Source organism: Echinops telfairi, unplaced genomic scaffold, assembly GCF_000313985.2.
Source record: "Echinops telfairi isolate 266 unplaced genomic scaffold, ASM31398v2 ScPeMD7_7410;HRSCAF=8448, whole genome shotgun sequence".
Taxonomy (NCBI): domain Eukaryota; kingdom Metazoa; phylum Chordata; class Mammalia; order Afrosoricida; family Tenrecidae; genus Echinops; species Echinops telfairi.
This window is the reverse complement of record NW_022111310.1, coordinates 8,662,873-8,688,978: the sequence shown is the minus strand read 5'-3', so window position 1 is coordinate 8,688,978 and position 26,106 is coordinate 8,662,873. Positions and strand designations below refer to the sequence as shown.

The 26,106-nt window shown below is 44.6% G+C and overlaps 1 protein-coding gene across 1 annotated transcript in view; it reads left to right on the top strand.

Moving 5' to 3' along the window:
* Positions 1 to 22,565, top strand: part of ABCA1 (ATP binding cassette subfamily A member 1) — a 128,168-nt gene extending 105,603 nt beyond the window's left edge. The window contains exons 34-50 of the mRNA XM_004710968.3: positions 1,069 to 1,174; positions 2,036 to 2,110; positions 2,884 to 3,053; positions 4,551 to 4,728; positions 6,627 to 6,742; positions 6,843 to 6,987; positions 8,561 to 8,684; positions 9,947 to 10,076; positions 10,343 to 10,463; positions 11,921 to 11,983; positions 13,667 to 13,773; positions 15,726 to 15,867; positions 16,489 to 16,623; positions 17,725 to 17,828; positions 18,461 to 18,553; positions 19,479 to 19,722; positions 20,280 to 22,565. Of these exons, the coding sequence (XP_004711025.1) occupies positions 1,069 to 1,174; positions 2,036 to 2,110; positions 2,884 to 3,053; positions 4,551 to 4,728; positions 6,627 to 6,742; positions 6,843 to 6,987; positions 8,561 to 8,684; positions 9,947 to 10,076; positions 10,343 to 10,463; positions 11,921 to 11,983; positions 13,667 to 13,773; positions 15,726 to 15,867; positions 16,489 to 16,623; positions 17,725 to 17,828; positions 18,461 to 18,553; positions 19,479 to 19,722; positions 20,280 to 20,420 (2,194 nt within the window). The 3' untranslated portion in view covers positions 20,421 to 22,565. The remainder of the gene's footprint in view (positions 1 to 1,068; positions 1,175 to 2,035; positions 2,111 to 2,883; positions 3,054 to 4,550; positions 4,729 to 6,626; positions 6,743 to 6,842; positions 6,988 to 8,560; positions 8,685 to 9,946; positions 10,077 to 10,342; positions 10,464 to 11,920; positions 11,984 to 13,666; positions 13,774 to 15,725; positions 15,868 to 16,488; positions 16,624 to 17,724; positions 17,829 to 18,460; positions 18,554 to 19,478; positions 19,723 to 20,279) is intronic.
* The last annotated feature ends 3,541 nt before the right edge of the window (positions 22,566 to 26,106 follow it).

Sequence of the window (26,106 nt, the reverse complement as noted above, 5' to 3'; positions counted from 1 at the left end):
ACTGTGTGGAACTCACATACTCTCAGGTGCTGCCTCACCGTGGGGCAAAGGCCCCAGGCCCACCTGTCACAGGGTTTAAGCCTTTTCCCTGGGTGTCCAGCTGTCACTTCAGAGGCCTCTAAAGTATTAGGCAAACAGGTTTCCTCGAGGAGTTTAGAAATCTCGGGGGGGCTGCTTAGGGAGCTGCTTAGGAAGCGTACTATTATCAAGGGAATACCTAACCTAGTGTTAACTTTCACTCCCAAATCAGATTCCCGGAGGATCTTAGTGACCTGGAGACAGTTTTTCAGGCCTTTGATATGGGTTCAAGGAGTCCCTGCAGAGGAGCGAGAAGACTAGCTCTGTAGTCATCCTCATTCCTTTCCAGTTCCACTTACCAGTCTCTCGGGGTTGGGAAGGACCAGGCGGGGCTAGGGAAGGAAGAGGGAGGGAAGAATCCTTGAAGGGCTTTTGTTCCTCCTGGACAATGAGATCACGTAGGCAGTTTCCCTGGGGGACCTGACTACTTGTCACTGTTTTCCAGCTTTCCTCGTTGCCTTTTCCCCTAGTGGCCAGGACTTGTGGAACCCTGATGAGAGCAGACACAGATGCCTGCAATGGCCCTTAGGCTCAGGATGAGCCAAAGCAAGCTCTAACTAGCTAGTTCTATGTGGCCCCCTCTTCTCAAGTCCCCAAAACACACAGAAACATTCACCCTAAGTCTCCCTCTGCTTGCTCCTGACCCAAGTTCAGGATCAAGCTGCCAGGCCAGGAGGCACATCTGCAAGATGAATGATCATTTTTCCTCCGTGTCTTATAGTCTTAACTCTGTATATCATCAGGCCCAAATTCCCCTCCGGCCACCCCATTTAGTTTCTATCAGCACCCTGGGCAGAAACCTTTAAAGTTAAGCAGCTGCTGGAACCCACTGGAGGAGGCTGAGGTAGAAAGTTCCCCGAGTCTACCTTTGGTCCTCCTTTGAGGAGGAGATTTTCCGAAAGGCCGCCTGTACACGCCTGGCACCTGCTGCTGAGTGATGCCTCACCACACACCTCCTAACCTGTACATCAATGGCATGCTGCTCTTTAGGTACGGCGGGTTCTCCCTGGGCGCCAGCCGTTCCCATGCACTTCCTCCGAGTGAAGAAGTTAATAATGCCATCGAGCAAATGAAGAAACACTTGAAGCTGGCCAAGGTACAGTATCCATCCTAAGGCGTGCCAGAAAAATGGGCCCCAGAGCTGCAGGTAGATGGGGACACTGAGTAGGAAAATCTGACCACCTGGCAGCACATGGCTTTCAAGCCCTTTTTGAATAAAAGGTCATCATCGGCACTGAGTGATCTCACCCCGGCTGAGAGTACTCAGGGTATATCTAAAAGCGTGAAAGTGTACATTTGAAACACTTTCAGAGATTTAAACATTCTCCAAATCACTAAGTTTATTCTGAATCCAGTCAGTGGGGCAGTACACAGACTTCAAATATATTTTCCTCAACTGACTCACCTGGAAATGGAGCACACTTTTTTGTTTTTGTTTTTTAAAGCTGCCAGGGCTGGTCTTCAAGATCGGATCAATACCCGTTTCGTTTCTCTGCGCCTCCCTTCTTGGTTTTCAGTGAGAACATGGGGTGTCCGATGACATGAACGCTAGGATCCTAGAGAACCGCTGTGGTCTGGGGTCTGTGGCTCTACTTGGAAAGCACAGAGCTCCCATGTAGCTGACTCATCTGCACCTACAGTGTGGTGGTGGCTCTTGCGATGATGCCCAGGGGCCACGCTGAGCAATTTCTACCATTGGTCGCCCCATGTCAACGTCTTGGCTCTTTGAATCATGAGGTTTCCCTAGGATTCCTTCGAGCCTTGCAGCACATGGCAGTAGCAGTCACTTGGTTGTCAGCGACCATTTGTACCAGGGTTCACATGGGATTGCAGTGGACGAGGGAGGCACCCTGCCGTGTTCCCCACAGGGTTGCCTTGTTCTCTGTACATTTTAAAGTCAAGTCTGCCCCTTCCCTGTGTGAACCATCACAGCTGACTCACTCTCTCTTGTTCACAGGACAGTTCGGCAGATCGATTTCTCAGCAGCTTGGGGAGGTTCATGACGGGACTGGACACCAAAAATAACGTCAAGGTAAAGCCTTGTCAGTCTTCCAGTAAACGCTAGCTGGATGATGATCCTTACATTCCCCGAAGTTTTAATCGGCTCACGGGAAAGTTTCAAGGGGCTGTTCATGATAGGAGAACATCCTTGCAACTTTACCAAGGAAGTAGCGTTGTATGTAGCTAGCATATAGTGGTATGTATAGTGTAGGTACAGTGGTTAGGAAGTATGTATAGTGGTATATAGAGAGGGTAGGAGGTATGTATAGTGGCCAGGAGGATTTGCTTTGCCACCAGACAGACCAAGGGAGCCACTGTGACCTTGATGAACTTCTTCAAATCTTAGCTTCCTGTCTTATTAAGGAGGGACCGTAATCTTGTAGCTAGGAGCCCTGGTGGTGTAGCAGATATACATTGGACTGCTAACTGAACGGTCAACCGTTTGAAACCTCCAGCCGCTCCAAGGAAGAAAGATGAGGCTTTCTAATCCCTTAAAAATTACAGTCTCAGAAACCAGGAGGGAATCAATATGAGTCAGTGTTGAGCCCCAGGGCAGAGCGTAATCTCGCAGCTCTCACCGAGGTGTTGAGGGAATGAAATGAGGTACATATGCTAAGTACTTGGCACAGTGCCTGGCCACGTGGTCAGTGCCCAGTCTATCTGGCCACTCTCATTACTTTGCCATGTTCCTGTTGGGATGGTAAGAGTCGGAAATTATCTTCCTGTGTTGTGTGTACTTTGTACGTGCATTGCCCCTGGAAGCCAGGCTGGGTGTTACATGCTACCCGGTTCGCTTTATTCCAGGTGTGGTTTAACAACAAGGGCTGGCATGCCATCAGCTCTTTCCTGAATGTCATCAACAATGCCATTCTCCGGGCCAACCTGCAGAAGGGAGAGAACCCAAACAAGTATGGGATTACTGCTTTCAACCACCCTCTGAATCTCACCAAGCAGCAGCTCTCGGAAGTGGCCCTGTAAGTGCAGTCTTGCCCGAGTGGGTGGCGTGGGGGCAGGGAGACGAGAGGGCATTGGGCGGGGGAGCAGAGGGAGAAATGTGAAGCTGGCTATGTGGCCACGGCTGGGAGAGTTTGCAACCTGGCGCCTCGCCTCTCGGTTGACCCAGGCTCTCGGCAGAAAATGATCAGGATCTGAGTTGGCTGAAGGGGCTTTTTGAACTGAGAATGAGAAATGACACTAATTTGTAACAAAGACTACACTTAGTAAATTCAGAGAAAATGACTGAACACGTGGTTAATAAAGCCCTAAAACAATTTAGCTCACCACTACCACGACTGTTGAATAAAAATCAGTTTTGTTTATTTTGAAAGCTCTGTTCTGTATTTGGTGAAACCTGTCTTATTAGCCAAATTGTGTTTTTAATACTTGAATTTACTCCCCAAGCCCTAATTCTTAGGATAAGAATTCTAAACTCATCAAGTTTAAAGCCAGCGTATTCTTGGATAAATCATACCTCCTTTGGAGTCAAAGATCTGGTTTAGAATCTGGTCTCCAAAACTTAATAGTGTATGATATTAAATGATCATTCCTGTCAGTTGCAAGTCCATTACCTGGCATGTAGTTGATACTCGTACACACACAAGGTCTCTTTTCTGTATGTGGAGCTTCACACAGCACTTCTACTTACCTTCTAGAGCAGTGGTTCTCAACCTGTGGGTCACGACGCCTTTAGGGGATCGAATGACCCTTTTACAAGGGTCACCCAATTCATAACAGTTGCAAAATTACAGTTATGAAGTAGCAACAAAAATAATTTTACGGTTTGGGGGTGGTGTCACCACCACATGAGGAACTGTGGGCTGCGGCATTAGGAAGGTTGAGAACCACTGTTCTAGAGGATACCAGAAGATCCGCTAGGAATTTTATACCAAGACCTTTTTTAATGGACTTTGGAGACAGGTCTTAAGCAGGAATTTTTTGATTGCTTAGATTGATCTGCTATATACTATATTTTAAAATTTAGTTGCAGCCGGAAAAAGTGAATTTATTTGAAAAGTTTCACTCTGATCTTTCTGCTCCTCTTAAGTGTCCAAGTCACACTAGTCCTTGTATATGAAAACTTACGTCCTGTTGCTCTTTCAAGGGCAGCACAGTGTCTGTCCTTCAGTTGCTCTCAGGCCTCTTTCAGCGGTTACATCTGGCAGTAGATGCTCTTTTATCCTGGTGAGGGCAGTTTTGTGCTTGAGTTTTTAGTCCTTCAGAAAGTGGTCATCTTTTAACTCGTGAATAAAATAAATTTAATGAACAGATACTTTCCCTGGGCTGTGCTTCAGGTCTTCGTGTGTGTGTGTGTGTGTGTGTGTGTGTGTGTGGCAGGGAGGGGGGGTGACAAGAGAGAGAGAGGATATGTGTGTTTGTGGATGTGTGTGCATCTGTATTGATTGAGCCTGAAACTCCATCAGAGGCCCCTCAGGTTCTTACTACCTTTTTGGATGGTTTTGTTTTGTTTTCAGGATGACCACCTCAGTGGATGTGCTGGTCTCCATCTGTGTCATCTTTGCGATGTCCTTCGTCCCGGCCAGCTTTGTCGTGTTCCTGATCCAGGAGCGGGTCAGCAAGGCGAAGCACCTGCAGTTCATCAGTGGGGTGAAGCCTGTCATCTACTGGCTCTCCAATTTTGTCTGGGATATGGTAAGCACACCGGCCTGCTGGCTCTTTATAGATCTCCACCAGCGCCACGTCTCGGATGTACAAGGGAGTCAAAGAGCTTGGCTCCCACCAGGATGCATTCAGCTTGTTCTAAAGATATGTGGGAAAGGAAAGGCAGGCTTTCAGGACCCCGAACACCACCCTGGATAGGGCGCTGACATCACACCAGAGAGCCAATATGTGTCCATGCTGACTGTAATGACTGCCATCACCAGCCCGCTCATTTCCGAAGTGAAAACTTTTTAAAGTGAAACGTGGAGGTAGAAGGGCCTTAGTCAGAATTCCAAGCCAATGCCTCTGAACTTCTCTGAGAGGTTTTTATCCCCAGAACCAGGGCATTCTTAGCATTGAAGCCCATCTATATCATTTGAGAATTCCGTATATTTTGTACCAGGTACAGCATATTGTTTGGATTAATATGGAGAGCTTCAGGTGTCCTGAAGTTCTAATTATGGTAACGTGGGACTGCAACTTATCTCCCTGTGAATTCCCTCAGTCGGAAGCCAGGGAGAGGAAACCTAATTCATGTCTCACTGGGCAATCCCTGGAAGATTTGAAGATAATTCTTATTTAAGCCAAGTTTCCAGCAGACATAAGACTAGACATAAAATAACACCTTTTAATCGCTAGAGCACTGCACAAATGTGAGCAGTGATGATGATGATGATGTGTGTGTGTGTGTGCTGCTTAAACCAACTCTCTCAGACTTATCACTCTTTTGATCTGTTTGCTTCTTGATGACCATTCTCCACATTGCTAATATCCCATTTAAAGCAAAGTCCAGAATGAACCTTGCATTCAGGGTACGGTCTGGAGGCTATGAGTCTAGAGGGCGTTGATCTGTATTCTATACTTTTCACACTGCAGCCCAAGGCAGATACACTTTGGAAGCAGTACTTTCTTACTGGTCACTACACAGTGAACGTCAACCTTCATTTCATATGAATGATTGTTAAATTGAGTCTCTCTCATTCTATGCTAATACTGATCGATTGATTGACTTTAAAAATCTAAACTTCACATTTGTTCTTATTACACTGCATCTTACTGTTTAGTGCCTGATTGTTAAAATCTTTTTGATCTTGAGCCATTTATTCAGCAAACGTATACCGCATCCTCACTATGTACTCCATGTGCACAGGCGATTCAGAGATGAAAGGTCTGGTTTCTGAGCACAAGGACATTGCTTGTCCACCTGTGTTTTCTTGGCCACTCCCTGCTTTAGAGCCTCTGAAATTCACGATGTCTTCATCGGAGTCGTTGATAAGCACATTGATTGAGCACTGCGGCCCTTCTAACTGCTGACAGACCCACTCGCCACTGTGCTGGCTGTGCTTTGTTCTGCCAGCTATGGATTTTCATAATTGTCCTGTAGTCAGGTCTTTATTTCTGCATATTAATGCTTGATACTCTGTCAGGGCAGACTTTTAAATTATTCTCAGCGTGATGAAACAATTCTGACATTCATGTTGTGAGTGCTGGTCTCATAAATAGATTACATGTGAGGTTGAGCCGGGCAGACTGTCATATAGCATTAATGATGAAACACAGTCATCTTCGGCAAGAATAATGGAAGCTTGGTTGCTGCCTGTGAAATGGAAATTACTCCGACGGAGAATCCATCGTTCAGCGAGTTTACTGAGCGTGACACTCTGGCTTCGCTGCTGGAAAGGCAGAAAGGGCATGCAGTTTATAAAATCAGCCAAGGGGAAAATGCTTGTCAAAAGGCATTGTCCGGTATTTTGATCGATCGTTTATGTGACTTCCGAGTTCTTCTCCGATATGCTTATCTACCCTTTCTTGTCCTTTTGGGTAAAGACCTGGGACGAGTGGTACACTGGACTGAGGGCTGAACTTTATTTCCGTGTTTTCACTTTCAGTGCAACTATGTGGTCCCAGCCACGCTGGTCATCATCATCTTCATCTGCTTCCAGCAGAAGTCCTACGTCTCATCCACCAACCTGCCTGTGTTGGCCCTGCTACTTCTGCTGTATGGGTAAGGAAGGACCTGGGGCTGAGGGAGCTGGGTGGGGCAATGCCCAATGACAGAGAAGGTGGAGGACTCCCGGTCATCGCTGGTCTGTGTGCCTCCCCAGGTGGTCCATCACACCTCTCATGTACCCAGCCTCCTTCGTGTTCAAGATCCCCAGCACGGCCTACGTGGTCCTCACCAGCGTGAACCTCTTCATCGGGATCAATGGCAGTGTGGCCACTTTCGTCCTGGAGCTCTTCACCAACAACGTGAGTACTGCAGAGGGAGGCCCTTGTTGGCCGGGATGCGCGTCTCTGAGGACCAGGGGGTGGCGCTGATTCCCGAGTATTCAATTTGTTACGGCCTGGCCACCACTGACCACGCTTGTCCCTTTTCAAATTCTCTCTTTCCTGGATTCACGCAGAAACCCCTCTTTCCTGCTTTCTCTGATCCAGCCTTGTCAATTCTCTTCGGCAACTTTTATTCTGCTTTCTCCTTACGTGGTGCCTTTCCCAAGATTTGACCCTCTGCCATCTTTGCTTTCCGCTTTAGACACTGTCGCTAGGTGATGCCACTTATTCCAGAGACCCGTAACACACTTCCCTCGAGTTCAAATGTGCTTTACCTCTCTTATCTACGCCTTCAGCCCTGATCCTTCCCTTTGGACTCTAGTCTCATCTGCTGACTTGCTTGCTGGTTGGCTGACTGGTTCCATTCATTGATAGCTCTCTCAAACTCAACATGCTGTTGTCTTCCTCCTCAGAACTTAATATTCTCCCTGTCATTCTCGGCACGCTGCATGCCCTTATTGTCCACCCATTCACGTAAGCTCTCAACCACAGGGTCAGCCCGCAAGCTTTACTTGGCTATTACCCACAATTAACTGGTAACTTCATCAATTCTTCCAGGGACAGCAATTTCTAAAAGAATATCCCTCTCCATCCCTGTGGTCCAAACCCCTTAGATTGACACACAAAGCATTTTATAGATGCATGACTCTCCCTGATCAGTTCTCACCCTCCCTTTCCCAAAAACACTCTCAGTACCAATTTCCTATCGACATGTCTCTTTTCCTCAGAGTGGAGACTGCTTCTAATTGACCTTTGGTTCTCCAGGGACCTAGTTTAACATCCACACAAAGCAACTCTCAAAGTTGTTGACTGTGTGGCCACTGGTTTCCCTAGGTGATGCAAACAGTTACCAACCAAAGGGTTGAAGGTTTTAGTCCATCCAAAAGCCCCTTGACAGAAAAACCTATTGATTGAAACGTCAATCATTGAAAACCCTATCAAGCACATTTCTGCCTGACACACCCAGGGCTGCTGTAAGTTGGACTTGACTTAATGGTGATTGATAGCCGTGATGAGCAACATATTGGGATTTACTACATTCTCAAATATTCAAAATGGATTTTTATATTCCAGCAGAGTCCTCTCCATGCAAGTATGGGCGCAGATGTAAACAATATGCTTTTTAAAAATGCTAAGCAGCCATTTTATTATAGATCTGCTGCCAATTAAACATTGCTCTGTTTCTAAATTGTGTGTGCATTTATTTCCCTGCTCAGAGCATGATTTCAAGTTTTCTAAAGAGCACTTTTTTTTTTTTTTTTTTTTAATGTTAGGTATCAACGGCTCTGGCTGCTGCTGTTTATTGGTGTCTAACTTCAAAGGTCTTGTCTCCAGGGAATCGACTTTTCTCTTGATTACCACTTTTAGACACTGATACATTTGCCAGTTATTTTAGTCTAACTCATCAAAGGCATTCAATCTCTCTTCACTTTCTTTTTCCTTCCCGTATCTATCTATATCTATCTATGTATGATTTTATTTTATTTTTTAGAAACTGAACAACATCAACGACATCCTGAAGTCTGTGTTCTTGATCTTCCCACATTTTTGCCTGGGACGAGGGCTCATTGACATGGTGAAAAACCAAGCAATGGCTGACGCCCTGGAAAGGTTTGGTGAGTGCCCACAGAGGTGGTGGGTGCCTTAATGGAGATGGGTGTTGGCATGGGCCTTGGCCCTCTGACCTTTGTTCTGTCATGAACTTGTCGTCTGGCCGTGGGCTTACCTGCCAAGGCAGTATCTTGAGAAGCAGCCAGTTGGGTGTGGCTTCTTCTGATAGTGCTGAGGGAAATAAGAGTCCTTTGGGAGGGAAGAACAGTGATGGTTTCGGCTTGAACACCGTGTCAGAGTCAGTGGAAAAGTCAAACCACAGCTTTGGAAATCAGACGTGAACCAGAGAATCAAGGAAATATGTAAACATTGACTCTGCTAGATAAATAAGGAACTTGGAAGATGGGCCCATAAATTATTGTCTTTTATACAGTCGAAAAAAAGGTAATTTACTACAGCACTTTCTGTTTTTAGAGTCTAAAAATAATATCCTGTGGCCACATTACCGTTCACACATCCATTGACTTAAGATAATCATATGGGGGCATATCATCTCCTAGAAGAACTTTAAAAAATGTTTTTGTTAGCTTGGGAGATGCATAAGGAATTAGATGCATAAGGAATTATGTGCAAAGGAGATGCATAAGGAATTTGAAGACCGCTTACATACTAACGAGGTCATTTAATTGAGTCACTTGTCCCCAGTCCTCCTGTCATTGAGTTGACCCCAGCTCACAGGATCCTGTTTGGGGCTTTTGGGGCTGGGAGTCTTCACGGAAGCAGACGGCTTCATCATTTTTTTACTGAGCCGCTGGTGGGTTTGAACCCCTGACCTTGTGGTGAGCAATCCAACTGAAGCAACAACACTCCCAGGACTCCTTAATTGAGTCACTGGATGACATGATGTTCCCGAAAGAGACATTTTTCAGTCCAAGTGTTTTTGAATAGTTTTTTTCCTTTATTAATGAAGCTTAGCATTTATTAAAATATTGACACAAGGATTCTTCTGAATTGAAAGGGCTTATTTGCCTTTTCTTAAAGGATTTTTAGCATGTCTCCTTAAAAGGAAACATTCGGTATCTTAGAGGAAGTTACTGGTCTATTGCATGTTGGTTCTGAAATACTGATTGATGCTGGGCTCGGTGTTTCCCCAACCCCTGCTCCACATCAGCTTTGGAAAGTGACCACACGCTTTATTTTCTGTCTTTGTTGTAGAGGTTGTCCACCAGTGTTTCTAGGGAGATAGGTGAATTTGGCCCCAAATTTGAGGAAGGGCCCTGGTCTGCAAAACCTCCATTCTGACGGGTTGTCTGCATTGTTTGTACAGGGGAGAATCGCTTCATCTCGCCCCTCTCTTGGGATCTGGTGGGCCGAAACCTCTTTGCTATGGCTGTGGAAGGCGTGGTGTTCTTCCTCATCACTGTTCTGATCCAGTACAGATTCTTCATTAGACCCAGGTGAGCTTTGTCCCTCAGAGCTCAAGAGAGCTCAGCCTGGGTGAGCTCTGGTTGAGGGCCTCAGAGAGACCTACACTGGGAAATACACCGCAGTGGTGGTTGGGTTGTTCTGAACTGAAACTAGTTAAATCAAACCAACTCTACTAATGTGAGCATGCCACAGATCCTGGAATTGTGGAGAATAGGCCTTGCAGAATTTCTTTGAGAGATTGTGTCTTGAAAAATGGCTCAAAATGTTTCTTTTTCTTACCATTTTCCCCTCGAAGAGCTGTAAAGACAAAGTTCCTTCCCCTGAATGATGAGGATGAAGATGTGAGGCGGGAGAGACAGAGAATTCTTGACGGAGGAGGCCAGAATGACATCTTGGAAATCAAAGAGTTGACGAAGGTGAGGTCGTGGGTAAGGGCTCCAGATGCTGGTGTTGAATTTTCCCAGTGTTTTACTTCAGAAACCAGCACTGTGCTGACTTGCTGTAGGAAATGAGCCTGCTTCCCTAAATGTGCACGTATACCAAGCTGCTGTCAATTAAATTTGATCTAAAGTGTACCGTGGAGACTCTTTAATTAAAGCTAGCCTACTGAGAATGCTTCAGTAATGTGAATTCTCCTTCTCAAATGTATTTGTTTTGAGCATTTACATTTATGTGTCTGTTAATAAAAAACACTAATATTGTTGTCTCATCAACTCAGCGGTAAGGAGGGTAGTTGGTTGGATTTGAGTCTCGGTCCAAAAACCAGAGGTTAACAGTTTGAAACCACCAGCTACTGCCCAGGAAAAAGATGAGGCTTTTTGCGCCCATAAAAAGTTAAAGTCTCCAAATCCCACAGGGGTGGCTCTGTTCTGTTCTGTAGGGTCACTATGAGTCAGCATTAACTCGATGACAGTGAGTCTCGAAAGGCGAACTTTGCTGATCTGTAGCTGATCTCTCTCGGACACACAGGAGCAGGGCCTATTTCACATCTCCCTCGGGGACAGGATTCCAATAATCACTTTTTGCCTACGTATAAATCGTACTTGGGTGGTTGTAGTATAAGGTTGGGAGGTGGGGGGCCAGCCCCCACCGCTAGTCGTGGCTTCAGTAAGCACAGTTGTAGATATATTATATTAAAGTCATTGAGAGCATGAGAGGTAGAGGAGAGATTACAGTCATTCAGTCAGACACATTTTATGGTAGCATTGCTCACCTCAGCCCGGCTTGGTGGTCCACGTGGAGAGAGGGGGAAGGGAAAGGGGACAAGGAAGAGAGGACAGGAGAGAGGGGAAAGAGAGGAGATGGGGAGAGACCAGCTAGCGAGAGCTCTATTGCTAGCCCAGGCCTATATACCTTTTGCAAGCCCACTAATTACAGGTAAAGTCATACTTCACAGAAAGGGGTTGCACTATAGATTACACAGTAATGAGAGGGGGTGGTCTAGGGACATAAACGCAATAGGAAGAGGAGGGATTGGGAGTAGACATGTGACAAGATGGGCTGATCCTAGATTTAGGATGGCAGCTTAATTTAGCTGGTTTGGCCTGTTCCTGGCTCAACTGATAGAGACCCTTATCAGTAGGGTGTGAACTCTGCCTCCAGGAGCCTGTCCATTGTCCCCAGCATCAGGGAGCAGGCCCATCCCTGTGGTGAGGAGAGACAGCGGTCTGACCTGCCCCCACAAGTGGTCAATCTCTAGCCAGTAGGGTATCTGTGATTTAATTTCACACAGATCACTGAGGCTCTGAACACTGGGGACTTTGGTGGTGAGCCTTATTTCCCGGTGTATTTGAGTGATAGGACCCTATTCTGTTGTCACTGGGGATAGCTGAGCAATTGAGATTCCTGATTTCTTGGCTCTGGTTTGTTGCAGATCTACAGGAGGAAGAGGAAGCCTGCCGTGGACAGAATTTGCGTTGGGATTCCTCGTGGCGAGGTAAAGGCCTTGGTGCAAGTTGTGTTTCTCTCTGTTAATTTAACGCTCACTCTCCGAATCAAAACAAGAATGGCTCTGAAGGACAGAGTGGCCCTGAAAGCCTTGTCTCTTCTATCTCATGGCATCGCAGCCGTGAGAGACGGGGACCCTGGTGGCCAACAAGAATGACTTTGAATAATTGACAGCAGTTTAAGAAAAGCGTGAGCCTCCAAAATGTGCTTCCGTGATCTCTTCATTGTGATAAAATTCGAAAAGGTTTAAGAGATAGATTTTCGTCTCTCTTGCTCATGAGTGTGCTCTTTTATGCCCTTTACTCAGGTCAGATGGTGAAATTTGGCTGGTTAGCTCTCATGACCTTTTACATATGAACTGTGGCCTCATCCTGAAGACTCAGACACTTAGAAATATGCTTACTCTTAAAGTGGCCCCATTATAAAATATGTTTAAATAGCTGTCTGGTTTCATTAAAATCAAGAAAATATTGCACTCTTCATTGCGATGTGCGAACAGTTTTTGTGGTTGTGGATAGGTGCCATTCAGTCAGTTCTAACTCAGTGGGGACGTTATGGATCACGACCGATGTCCCCAGGTCCTGCACAGCCTCACGGTCATTGCTGTGTTTGAGTCCAGTGTGGCAGCCTCTGTGCCAGTCCATCGCATTAGGGTTCTTCCTCTTTGTAACTGACCCTGTGCTTTGCATAGCATGATGCCTCTTTCCAGGGACAGGGCTCTGCTGAAAGCATGTCTGACACACGCGAGACAGAATCCTGTCACCCTCATGTAGAAAAGCTCTGGTTCTGTTGTTTTCTAAGACAGATAGACTCTTTCTTCTGACAGCCCCTGTTCAGTATTCTTAACAGACACCATAATTTCAAACAATCAATTATTCTTTGCTCCTCCTTACTTATTGTTTGGCTTTCACTTGCATATGAAGTGACTGAAAATACCAGGGCGTGGGTTCGGTGTGCTGTAGCTCTTTGAGTGATAGCGCTTTTTAAGGCTTCAAAGAGGTCTTTTGCTGCAGATTTTCCCAAAGCAATGCATCATTTGAAGTCTTCGTTGCCACTTATGTAGGCATCAATTGTAGATTCAAGTAAACTGAAGTCCTTAAAAGCGTCAGTATTCTCTCCACTTAACAGGCTGTGTTTATCTGTCCAGTCGTGAGGATTCTGGTTTTCCTTCTATTGAGGTGCAATTTTTGAGTCTCATTAGTAAGTGCCTGAAGTCTTCACTTTCAGCAAACAGGGTTGTGTCATCCGGGTATTGCAGGCTGTTAATGAGTCTTGCTACAATCCTGATACCTTGTTCTTTCTCACAATGTCCAGGTTCTCAGATTATTTGTTCAGCAAACAGATTAAGTAAATATGGTCAGAAGATACAACCCGGCACACACTTTTCCTGATTTGTAAGCCATGCATATCCCTCTGTTCTGTTCAGGGTCTTTGTAGAGGTTTCACAGGAGCACAAGGAAATGTTCTGGAATCCCCATTCCTCACAGTCTTATCCATCATATTTTTTAATGACCCACGGGGCCTAATTCTTTTACATAGCCTGTAAAACACAGAATAATCTTTAGGACAATGACATAAAAAAGTTGAGCTGCGGTCCCTCCCTTAGAAAGGTCATTTATAGTCCAGTTCTTAGTAGAGTGCCTTTACAAGTTACCCAATCTTGTATTTTCAGTGCTTTGGACTTCTGGGAGTGAACGGGGCTGGGAAATCATCAACATTCAAGATGTTAACTGGAGACACCACTGTTACCAGAGGCAACGCTTTTCTTAACAAAAATAGGTGAGAAAAGGAGGGGCTGGCATTTTGCCACAATACCTTTTAAAATTTTCTTCAAATGGAGATGTTGTTTATTATTCTATTTAGAACAGTATTTTGTAGAGTTCATAAAAGTATTGGAATGAAGCAAAGTCTAAGGAAGAAAATAAAAATCATCCATAACCCTGCTACTAGCAATAATCGCTATTTCCCCGCTAGGGCAGAGTAGAACTGCCCCTTTGAGTTTCCAAGACTGTAACTCTTTACGTAGGTAGGCAGTTTTCTATCTCCTGCAGAGGAGGTTCAAAGCGCTGTCTTTGAGGTTCTCAGTTCAATGCATGGCCTCCTCCACCACCTGGGTGGAGGCTCACACTTTGGAAACACCAGCCAGTGAGGGTGGTGGGATGGTGACTAGCCTATAAAATTGAAAAGAGCAAGGAACTCTGTGTGCTCCATCTTTTCTCTACCTCGTAGGATTTTTTCAGAAGTCATGTAAGGATAAGGTGACCAGATTTTAACATTGGTACAGTGGGACAAAAGCGGGACATCATTGATAAAACTCATATCCTGGCAAAAGAACCACATGGCAGCGGAAAACAGTATACCCTAGCTTGTCGTGTATTCTTTCAAAAAATTGGGACTTTTTAAAAATTGCTGCGGCACGCGGGAAAAATTGTGAAAAATCAGGACTGTCCCGCCAAAAGTGGGACGTCTGGTCACCTTATGTAATGAGGCCTCAGAGGCTGGAGATTCTGGAAGTAGTTTACCTAAGTCACCATAGCTGCTTCCCCAGACTTGCTCGTAGGGCCAGGCTCTTTGGGGCATTTGATGGCATCCATAACTGGCCTAAAGGAAGGTTTTGCACGGCTATAAGAGCTGGCTTGAGGGGCATAGCTGAGAGGATCTTGCACTATATACATACGCTGCCTGGGTCATAATTTGGGGAAAAGTCTGGTCCTGCTTAGGGACGGGGTGGGGAGGTGAGATATACAGAGAGGATTGCGTTCTGCTGGGAGACCAAGCCCATAGTCGCCCTGAGGTGAATGGGGTCTGGATACAGAGCTTTCTCTAACAGCAAATATTTCTCAACCTGACATTGGCGTCCTAAGGCCTATCAGTCCCCTTCATCATTTACAAAAGAAGTCCTTGGGTGTCTCAGAAGGTTCATTGCTCTGCTACTATGTGAAACAGTTAGCTGTTTCAATTCATACGGACACACTTCGGAAGAAATACCCGGCGACGGATCTACTTTTGAACGCCCACAGCCATTGACCAGCCTGTGGAGTGCGGCGCTCCTCTGAGCCCACGCAGCCACCGGAGTCACCATCACAGTGACAGCAACGTCTCTGTGTCCTGTGAATGTGGACAGTTGTGCTCATAGTTATAGTTTTGTATGCCAGCAATTCCCAAAGGGTCTTTAAAATAAAATAGAAAAACCTTAAGAACCAGAGGACACTTGGGCTGGAGGACACTGCCATCACTGAGGTGGTGTGTGGGGGCTGGGAAACCAGAGAGTGCGCATCCAGAGTCACTCCGTGTCCTTTGGGTCTGAATGACCGTACAGAAAGCACATTTTGCAGCAGCAAGAACAGGTGATGATATGACTGGGCCACAGAGCCAAGGTCTGAGCTGGAGCCTGGGTTTAAAGCTTCAGGGATGGCATGATCAATTTGTTGGTAAAGCTGGTACTGCAGTGGAGGTGGATTTGAGAACTTGGAAATGTGGCCCAGTCTGCAAATGGGGATGTTGTGGGAACCACGTGCAAAGTTTGGGAAGGATAGAGACAGGCCACCCAGACGACCAGGAAATCACCCTTTGCCTCTGAGGGCAGGAGGCAGCATCCAGCACGGCAGCAGGTGTGATCGCTAACACTTTCACCCTGCACCAGCGCACTTTACAGGTGCCCCAGGCCAGACTGCCCAGCCAGAAGGATCTGTAAATGCCTACCACCTGACCAGGTTTACTCTGCCCTGCAGTATCTTATCCAACATCCACGAGGTACATCAGAACATGGGCTACTGCCCGCAGTTTGATGCCATCACGGAGCTGCTGACGGGCAGAGAACACGTGGAGTTCTTCGCTCTCTTGAGAGGAGTCCCGGAGAAAGAAGTTGGCAAGGTATGGTGGGCTCAGAGCGCCAGCCTGCCTACTCGGGCAACCTGACCATGTGGCTTTGGCTTTCACCCGCAAACATTGACTCAGGCCTCGCTTCCCCTTGGATGCAGCAGTATGGGCTGCTGGTTCCTTGCACCTACTTCTGGGGTGGGCAACTCTGCTGTCTGGTAAGGGTGGCTGGGCCGGCATGTGCTTGGGAGTAAATAGAGAGTGCTCCTCCTCCTCTCCCCCTCCTCCACACATAATCCCTCATTTTGGTTCCACAGCATCTGCCAGGCTGGGATTATAAGGTGAATTATAGAATCCACTCCTACTCCATTAAAAAAACAAACAAAAAAATTTTTTTTATAAATAATTTTATTAGGGGCACATACAACTCTTCTCACAATCCATACATACATCAATTGTGTAAAGCACATTGGTACATTCATTGCCCTCATCATTCTCAAAACATTGCCATCCAGTCAATTCTGACTCATAGTGATTGATCCTATATAACAAAGTAGAACGGCCCCCAACGAGTTTCTGAGGCAGACTGCCACATTTCCCCCCTCTTAACGTAAATAAGTAAAATAAGTAAATTCCCAAGCCAGACAAGAGACGAGTTGTTTTTTATTACTCTAGGTTGGTGAATGGGCAATTCGGAAACTGGGCCTTCTGAAATATGGAGAGAAATATGCTGGTAATTATAGCGGCGGCAACAAGCGCAAGCTGTCCACAGCCATGGCTCTGATTGGCGGGCCTCCCGTGGTGTTTCTGGTGAGTGTGGCTGGGAAGGAAAACGATTGTTCTGGGATAAATGGGAAACATCACTTTTCTAAAGACCCGTAGGTCCTGCCAGTGGGGACTTGGCAATGGCAAGCCTCGCCCCAAACAGCAGAGAAATCAAGGGGCACTCTCTTGTTCGTTTCCCTCCACACACACCTGGGTGGCTCTTAGATAATCCCAAATAGAGATACTCCAAGCAGCTCATCTCAGGGGTTGCTGAGGCAGGATAGATGATTTGAGCTCATTCTAGAACATTCTCTTCATCCCCTGAGGGTAGAGGGTGGGGGTACGGTTTCAAGACCCCTAAGGTAGTACCTGGGTTACTGGCTCTTACACGTTCTCACTGCCATTGAGTCCGTTCCAACTGAGGGTGATCCTGTAGGGCAGAGTAGAACTGCCTCTGTGCGGTTTCAAGAGCACATCTTTATGGGAGTGGAAGACTTCATCTTTCTCCCTTGGAGTGGCGGGTGGTTTCAAACTGCTGATGTTGCCATCGTGTTACTCATGTTGAAAAAGGGGGGGATGGAGCCATTCAGCAGCCCCTTGACCTTTAATTTTTCTGTAGAGGGGCAGAGCATGCAAATTAGAATAAGTCAGGGCTAGGCTTTCATATAATCCAGAGTTCATGAGTTTGAGATTCATTTCGTCTAGACCAGTAGGTGGAATGAACTAGAATGAAAAAAGGAGGAAACGATTTTGCCCAAGTCTTATGCTCAGTGAAGTAGAGATTTCAGACACAAAGACTCTTTTTAGTGTAAGCTTAATTGAGTCATGTAAAGATGAAATGACCTCCACTTTTTCCTTTTGTTTCTTCTTCCCCTTTTTTGGAGATCTGTTCATTTCATAAACATTCATTCAGAATTGTTTCCTGCTTTAATTAGACATCTGTACACGTGAACTGTGTATGAACAAGTATAACGTATCCTCGTGTATAAGGTCTGGTTCTTGGTTTCATACAAATATAACTAGATGTTAACAGTAAGTTAAAATGTAGACGGTGTCCAAGATGATGTCACATCAAAAATAAAATAAATCTTTGATGTGTTTCACCAGAAAATAGTAAAAAGAACCAATTTTTTTATTCTTTTACAGGATGAACCGACCACAGGCATGGATCCCAAAGCCCGGCGGTTCTTGTGGAACTGTGCCTTAAGCATCATCAAAGAGGGACGATCAGTGGTGCTGACATCTCACAGGTCTGGTTCAGCGTCCGTGTTGTGCGATTTTTAAACTTGTCAAGTAATGTAAATTAAGAACAGTTAGGATATACAGAAAGGCAAAGAGAAAAACAATTAAAATCACGTGAAATTGGCGCCACCTGGACGAAACTACTATTCCCATTGGATGGTCTAGTTGTAGAGGTTTTTTAATGCAAATATACATCCACAGATGTGTGTACCTGTAGAGCCTCTTTTTTTCCCAAACAGAAATATAAGCAAGCATATGTACATTTGTAAATGAACATTTGCATACTGCTTTTAAATTTAGCGATGTATTGTGAACACCTTCATGTCATTAAATGTGGATGGCTGTCTTAGTTCTTGTAACTGGATAGCATTCGATGGAGATACAGCATATTTAATAGTTCCCCTTTTCAGACATTTGGATTGCTTCCAGCATCGCCCACCCCATCCCCCACCCCCAGTTGTAAACAGCACTGCAGTAAACAAATGGAGCCGTCTTGACATCTTCATGCATTTGTAATAGGATGCTCTTCTGCCCTAGGAAGCTAGGGACTGGCTTCTTTGAAATGCCGCATGTCATGGTGACGTCCTGATGTCGTAGGAGCATCTTTCTAAAACTAAAGCCTTGCTTTGTTTTCTCACAGTATGGAAGAGTGTGAAGCTCTTTGCACTAGGATGGCAATCATGGTCAACGGGAAGTTCAGGTGTCTTGGCAGTGTTCAGCATCTCAAAAACAGGTAACAAAGATAGTTTCTTTGGAATCACTCCTATTGAGAAAGCTTGATGTTTACTCTTCCATGAGTGTACAGGTGGTAGAGCTAAAATACAGGGAAGTAAAAGTGGCAAAATGGTAGAGTGGAAACAGAAAGGACTTTGACATCAAACAGAGCCGGGTTCAAATTCTGTCTTTACCGTTTACTGGTTGTGCACACTGGGGAAAATGACTTCATGCCTCTGAGACCCTCAAGGTCAGCAGTTTGAAATCACGAGCTTCTCTGGAGAAAGATGAGACTTTCTACTCCTATAAAGAGTTACAGTTAGGGTCGCCATGAATCAGAATTGACTCAATGGCAGTGCATTTGGTTTTGGCAACTTTAACTCTGGCAAGGAGCTCTGGGGGCGTGGTGGGTTGCGTATTGAAGTTTGGCTGTTGGAAGCCACTAGCTGCTGTGCTTTCTACTCCTATAAAGGGTTACAGTGTTGGAATCCCACAGGGGCACTTCCACTCTGTCCTATAGGGCCACTGTGAGTCAGCATTGGCTCAGCGGGAGCGAGTTTGGTTTAACTTTACTAGGGTGATTTATATGTGCCACTGTGGTCATAAACAGAGTTTGGAGCCGCACACAAGTGAGTTGATTTCCTCGCCCTTCCCCTTATGAGCTTTGTGGTGGTGCCGGACTCCCTGGGCTTCAGTGGGTTCGTAGCAGTTTCGTACTTCATGGGTCAGAGGGAGGCCTGCATGAGACCGTGTATTAAAAGTCCTGAGCATGACCCCTCACATCACACTGGCACCCAGTCTGTGGTACTGGCTACTCCTCGGAAACCTTTCAGGTTCTGTGAGGGTCCTCCCTTGTTCTTGGCACGTTGGACTCTCGGTGTTCAAAAACGCTTTTGTGAGGTTTCCTGGGCATCATCGTTCATTTGGACTTTTCCCAATTTCAGGTTTGGAGATGGTTACACAATAGTTGTACGAATAGCAGGCTCAAACCCGGACCTGAAGCCTGTCCAGGAATTCTTCGGGCTCGCCTTTCCAGGCAGTGTCCTAAAGGAGAAACACCGGAATATGCTGCAATACCAGCTTCCGTCTTCGTTGTCTTCACTGGCCAGGATATTCAGCATCCTCTCTCAGAGCAAAAAACAACTCCACATAGAAGACTACTCTGTTTCTCAGACAACGCTGGACCAAGTAAGCTTTGAGCGTCCAAAGGAGACTTCCTTGTTAGGCCCCTAGTGTGGAACCTAGAGCAAGTTGGCTGGCCTGCGCTTGACCTCTCCCTTTGTTAGCTAGGATTTTTATCAAGCCTCTATGGCCTGGAGAGAGATGGTGCTGTGTTATTATTTAGGATTGCTGTTGAAAATTAATCATAATAATAATCATAAAACTAACATGTATCGAGCACCTACCATGGGCGAGGCATTTTGCCAGGTGTCTTAACCCATTTCAGTTAGATAACCTAAAATGTCAAAGAGAGCCGGTCCTTAGTTGGCATTCAGTACAGGTTCTCCAGCCACGCCCGTGCCCCACAGCCAATAGATGATTGATGACTTGAGGGACAAAACAGGAGGCCAATTGAAGTGACTAATGCTTTTTCAAGCGGCAGCCCACCCCTACAAGGCTTTCTAATTTAACCTATGTCATCCTACGTTCTCCTACTTGACCTAACGTCAACATAGAGGGAAAATGCAGTTAGGATCAAGAGCAGGTTGACGGGTCTTTATAAAGAGTCATCTTTCTTTTGACAGGTATTTGTGAACTTTGCCAAGGACCAAAGTGATGATGACCACTTAAAAGACCTGTCGTTGCACAAACACCAGACAGTGGTGGACGTGGCAGTGCTCACGTCCTTTCTCCAGGATGAGAAAGTGAAAGAGAGTTATGTATGAAGAATCTGCTCATACAGATCAACTGGCAGAAAGGAGGCGCCGGACCTTCTTTACAGACATGTGAAGTGGCCCAGAGGGGACCGAGCCAGCCGTTTCTGTGGGAAGAAGTAAACTGGATACTGTACTGAGACTGTTCAATGCAATGCAATTCAATGCAATGAAAACAAAATTCCATTACAGGGGCAGTGCCTTTGTAGCCTATGTTTGTATGGCTCTCCAGTGAAAAAGACTTGAATTTAGCTTGTTACCTTACACTGATGTGAAACTCTAGTGTGGAACCCAGCAGACATATGGGTCTGAGATCATCCTCTTTTGTTCCTTTGTGTCTTCTCACTGGGATCACAACCATCCCTCATCGCGTAATCATGGCCAGTGGTTATTTATCAAAATCAAAAGGCGTGCACATCCTCATTCCTTAAGCCATGCTATGAGACTGGTTTCCTGGCGACACATCCATTGCTGGCGGTGAGTGTGCCAGAATCACTCGTGCCAAGTTGTCTAGAAAGGCTGCAGCACCACGGTGTGTCCACGCACGCTGTTGTGAAAGCTGTTCTGCTCAGATCCTGTGGACATTTAAACATCAGGTGACAAAATGGTGCCATGTGTGGGGAAGGCCTGCCCCGACCTCCTCTTCGCTGAGCTGCTCTAGGTGGTAGCATGCAAAGATGTGACACCGAGACTCGGTTCCACTGTTAGGTTGCCCCTTGCCTGGGGCCATGGGTCTCTAGGGCTTTCTGGAGCTCTTATGGACACTTAGATCCTGGTAAGAATGAAAGAATCTGCGGCCAAACTGTTGGAGCTGCAAGCTGCTGGGGCCAGGGCACGGGATTAAAAGGACAGCTTTCAAGCCTAGGGAGGAGTGTGCCCGTCTGTCCTGATTGTCTCCTAACACGATACACTGCATCTCAAGACCTGTGTTTGATTCAAGTGTAGTATTGTTTCTGGCTTTTTGAATTAATGTAGAATATGAAAAGATGGAGTTGTATTCTGACAAAATAATTGTACTTTTAGTATTATTTGGAGTTTTGACTTGTCAGTGACTCCTGAAACCTTAGAATGGACTCTCTGTAGAACCTGGCAGCACAGAGGCGTATGGCCATGCTGCTGCACTCGATTTTCTCATAAAAGGATAGTCTGAAAGCAAAGTGTTGGTCAAGGTCTCAGGACAGTGGTAGATTGGAGTTTCCCTGAAGCCATTTAAAATACTCTTAACCTCAGTCTATTAAGCAAGGATTTTTTGAGAGCTGTTGCTGAAGGTGGTGTTTGGAGATAGGGGATCTTGGTAGATTTCTTGTGCCATGGGATTCAGTTCACTGGCTTACAGATATTGGTTGTTTATAAAGCTCTTGGGCAGGAGTCCATTTTTTGGAAAATAATTGCAAATACCAAGAAAGTGCAAGCGACACAGGCGAAACAGTGATTTCTTTCAGAGAAATTGGCAGCGCGGAAACTTGTTGAAAACACAACTGGTGATTATGCTATTGTCGTAACTTTGTGTAAATGGTTTTGCAGATGTTAAGACAACCCATTAAAACCTCTTGACAATCTCAAAGATTTTGTTTCTTCAGTTAGTATTACTCTATCATGAAATGAGTTTGGGAACTTATGATCTCAACTATCCTGATGCTAACCTTTAAAAGTTTTCTGTGTAAACCTAATTATGGTAGGCATTTTTTTTTGCTAGCACAATCAAGTACAATTTTTCATACTCTCTGTGGAAATAGAACTATGTGAGATTCAGAAACGCTAAAATAATGTTCGAAAGATTTCTACTGTAGCTTCTTTGGGACATTTTGGAAACCTTGTTTTAACAAAACAACTGTGAATATGAGAAAAAACATGAGACAATAACAACGAAAAAGCCCTCCTTAGATAAAATGCCCAGCACACTTCATTGTTAACAAACAACGAAACCTCAAACTACTGTATTTCACTATGAAAGCGTATGCTTTGTAACTATTAAATGTTGTGTACCACTCAGTCACTGTAATCACTGACTAAAGGGATTGGTCTACATTTTCTTCTCGTGGTTGTATATATCAGGTAAAATTGTTCCAAAGAGCCATGTGTCCTATAATACTGAACCACTTTGATAGTGAGATTAATTTGTACCCTGGTTACAATTAAAGATGCTATTGTTATGTAGATGCCATTGAGTCGACTGACTCGCAGTGACCGCCTGTGACACACACATCTGCCCCACAGGCTTTCTTAGGCTGGAATCTGTATGGGAGTAGTTTGCTAGGAGCCAGGGGTGGGCTTGAAACTGACCTTTGGGAGTGGGGGGGAGGGGGCGGAGTGGCGTGTGTAAGCACTGTGCCCTAGGGCTCCTTTTCCTGGTAATGGAGTACTACAGTCACATGCTCTTGTTTTTTCCTTTTCAAAATTGTTGCATCCTATTGTATAGAATGGTTATATTTCCAATAAGGATGAAGTATGCTATTGTCCCTTCTTAAACCCTAGGATCAAGCTATGTTTTTGTGCTTTTTCTTTATCATTGGTCCTTCATTCAAAGCACTTTATGCGGTCTATTTTTGCACTGGAATATCTAAGGATTGCAAAACTAGACAAAAGTTTCACAATAGATTTCTAAGTTAAATCATTTTCATTAAAAAGGAAAAAAATTTGTATTGTCAATAACTTTATATGAAGTATTAAAAAGGCATATTTCTACGTTGTCATGAGTCATGAAATAAAGCGGTGTCGTTCTGCTGGTCCACAGATTTACTTTCATGCATTCGTAGCACCATCTGCTGTTCGAGGGTCATAAGGCTATCACAGTAGGAAGCACAGAGGGGGAGCTGTTTGGATCAAGACGTTAGAAAAGACTTAATTGACCATTTGTGAATGGTGGAAACTCCTTATAGCAAAAAGCACGTTTTGCATCTAGGTGATTCAGCTGCGTTGAGTAACTGGGGTTAAGCACCTTTAAGAGGTTTTTAGTCCAACATCAAACCCACTACCTACCAGGGCTCTTTTGAATACGGCAGGCATGGTTAATTGTGTCCAACAGTGCTGAAGAGAAGAGTAAGGTAGAGAATTGATCATTGAATATTCTGACAGAATGGTCCTTGGTGACCTACAGAAGTCATTTCAGAGGGCTAAAACCTGGTGCTGATTTTGGAGTTCTGGCTTGAGTCTATAAGGAACAAGTTTGCTTATGCCCTGGAAATTATGTGGCAGGGGCGAAGCCATTGGTTGCAAATCAGTTTCTCTTCCTCAAAAGAGAAAGTTCAAATACCTTCATATTGAAGCCCAATTAATGGAATTATCTTCATAACCAATGTGCTATATATAATTTTTATCTATTAATTGGACCCAGAAGCAAAACTTTAATGAGACATTTACTATGTCTTCCAGGGATACCGTCCAGTCTGGATAGTGAGGTACTTCTAAAACAGCCATGTCATGTACTGGCCTGGTTATAATAGTATAATATGACATGTGGAGGAAATAGGGTTTTTTTATTGTTTAAACTCAAATGTAAATCTCATGTTCATTTAATCAGCAAATACTTAGGAATATCTCCTCAGTCATGGAATGTACATTCCGGTCATCATCCAATTAGAATATTATAAGTAACAGAAAAAATAAGGCAGGGGACCGTGATGGAGGCTCCTGTGGTTGTGTGATGTGATTTTGAGTAGTGTGAGCAGTTAAGTCCTCATGAAGCAAAGACTTGAAAGAGGAGAGGTAGTGTTCGATGCAGATGTCTGGGGGCAAGGAACTGACCCTGAAGCAAATGTGCACGGTATATTCATGGCCAGATCAGATGCTGAGAAGGGAGTAAATAGAAGGTATTGTGAAAGGTGAGACAATTTGGGACTTAAAAGTCACCACACGGCTTGAATGATCATTATAAATAGCATAAAAAGTTACTGGGAAGTTTTAAGTAGAGGAGGGGCCTGGCCGGGCTTGTTGTAGATCCCTGGCTACTGTGGTTACCAACAGATGGGGAGTGGACGGAGAGAGTATGAGTTAGAGCCTTCCCAATAATCCAGGTGAGGAATGGTGGTGATTGGCTTGAACCAAGATGGTGACAGTAAAGGATGTGAATAATCAAATTCTGGATCTTTGGGATTTGCCAACAAATAATGTAATGAAGTCAGAGAGTAAAGAGTCAAAATGACCAAGAAGTTATTTTGATCTGTGCAAATGGAGAGTTGCCATTAACTGGGATAGGGTATCTGGATAATGATTAAACATTCAGGTGAAGACGTTAAAGTACTTGGATAAGGTGTAGACTAGAGTTGTCAGCTTCTAGGTTGTATTTAAACATGACCTACAAAGTGAATATAACGAAAACAAGGTCAAGGAATTTGGTCCTGGAATACCCTAACCTAGGAAGTCAAGACAAAACTTAAGTTGATTCCAACTCATAGTGACCCTTTCCGAGACTAACGTTTTACAGGAGTGGAAAGCTGCCTCTCTCTCTCCCCTGGACCAGCTGGTGGTTTCGAACTGGTAACCTGGTTACTCACATGCTAATAGTGGTTCCAATGGTCAAAACAAAGAGGAGATGAAGCAGCAGCTGAGAAAAGAAGGCTTTGGGTAATGTTTTGGAGGACAAAATGAGTAACTAAAGTGTTTGTAAAAGAAAGGTCAATTATAAAGTGAGGATTGAAAAAGGAGCTGATGAGCAAGTTGCCTGATGGAGCAATTAAAGTTCAGTAGAAAATGTGAAGAAAATGGAACTGCATTTATACTTTTGCATTACACACGAGGTGGCTTCAAAATATTCTTGGAAAACCAGAACTTTTCATGAACTTTTTGAAGCCTCCTCAAACTGTAAAGGAAATATGGTGCAGTAGCTGGTGAGAAGTGTTTAATTTTTATGATTGGGAAAAATAGCCTGTCTGTATCTTGATCAGGACCTAGAGCAGGAAAAGCTGGATTCAGGAAATAGAAGAAAGAAGTACTGAAGCTACATCCTTGAGAAAGCAAGTGTATAGACGGAGGAGCCAGCCTTAGCATGGAGCCTGTACAGCAGCCTCAGACTGCATATGACTCAGATAAGCCAGTCCTGGAGGACAGATAGGTGATACACTTTGTTTTCCAAGATTTCTACACATAGCTAATTATGCTTTAAAAATATAATCTAGATGTAAATAGAGACTAACAGGAAAACGTGGAGATACCCAAACTAATTCTGAAAGAAACGAAACAACTGAAACAGAAATCAGAGGTTTCACAGGAAGCTCCATTGGACCTGTGACGGTGCTGAAGAAACTCGCCTGGTGTCTAGGCCTACTACTTTCTTGATGTAAATTATCACAGAATAACAAGGGTAGCTTATGACTGCCATTAGCCTATAGCAACAGGTCTAGAAAAGTGTACAACACAAAATTAATTATATGAGTAAGCATGTCCCTAACCATAAAAATCTCTTTGAAATAAGTACATGTCCTAAGAATCTGTGCTAAATAGTGATTCAAAATGAAGTAAAACTTCGTAAAATTTATTATAAATATACACATTTCAGCATAACATCAACAGGCCTTTGAAGTTTTTTTAATACAAAGACGCAATTACATACTTTTCAACATTAGCGTGACTAATAATGTGAAAACCATAATGAATACAGATGCCTCAAATTATATATACTTTCCTAATGTAAAGAAATGTATTTGATCTACTATTCTTATGAATCTTATTTGATACTATACATCAAACTTTACTGAACAAA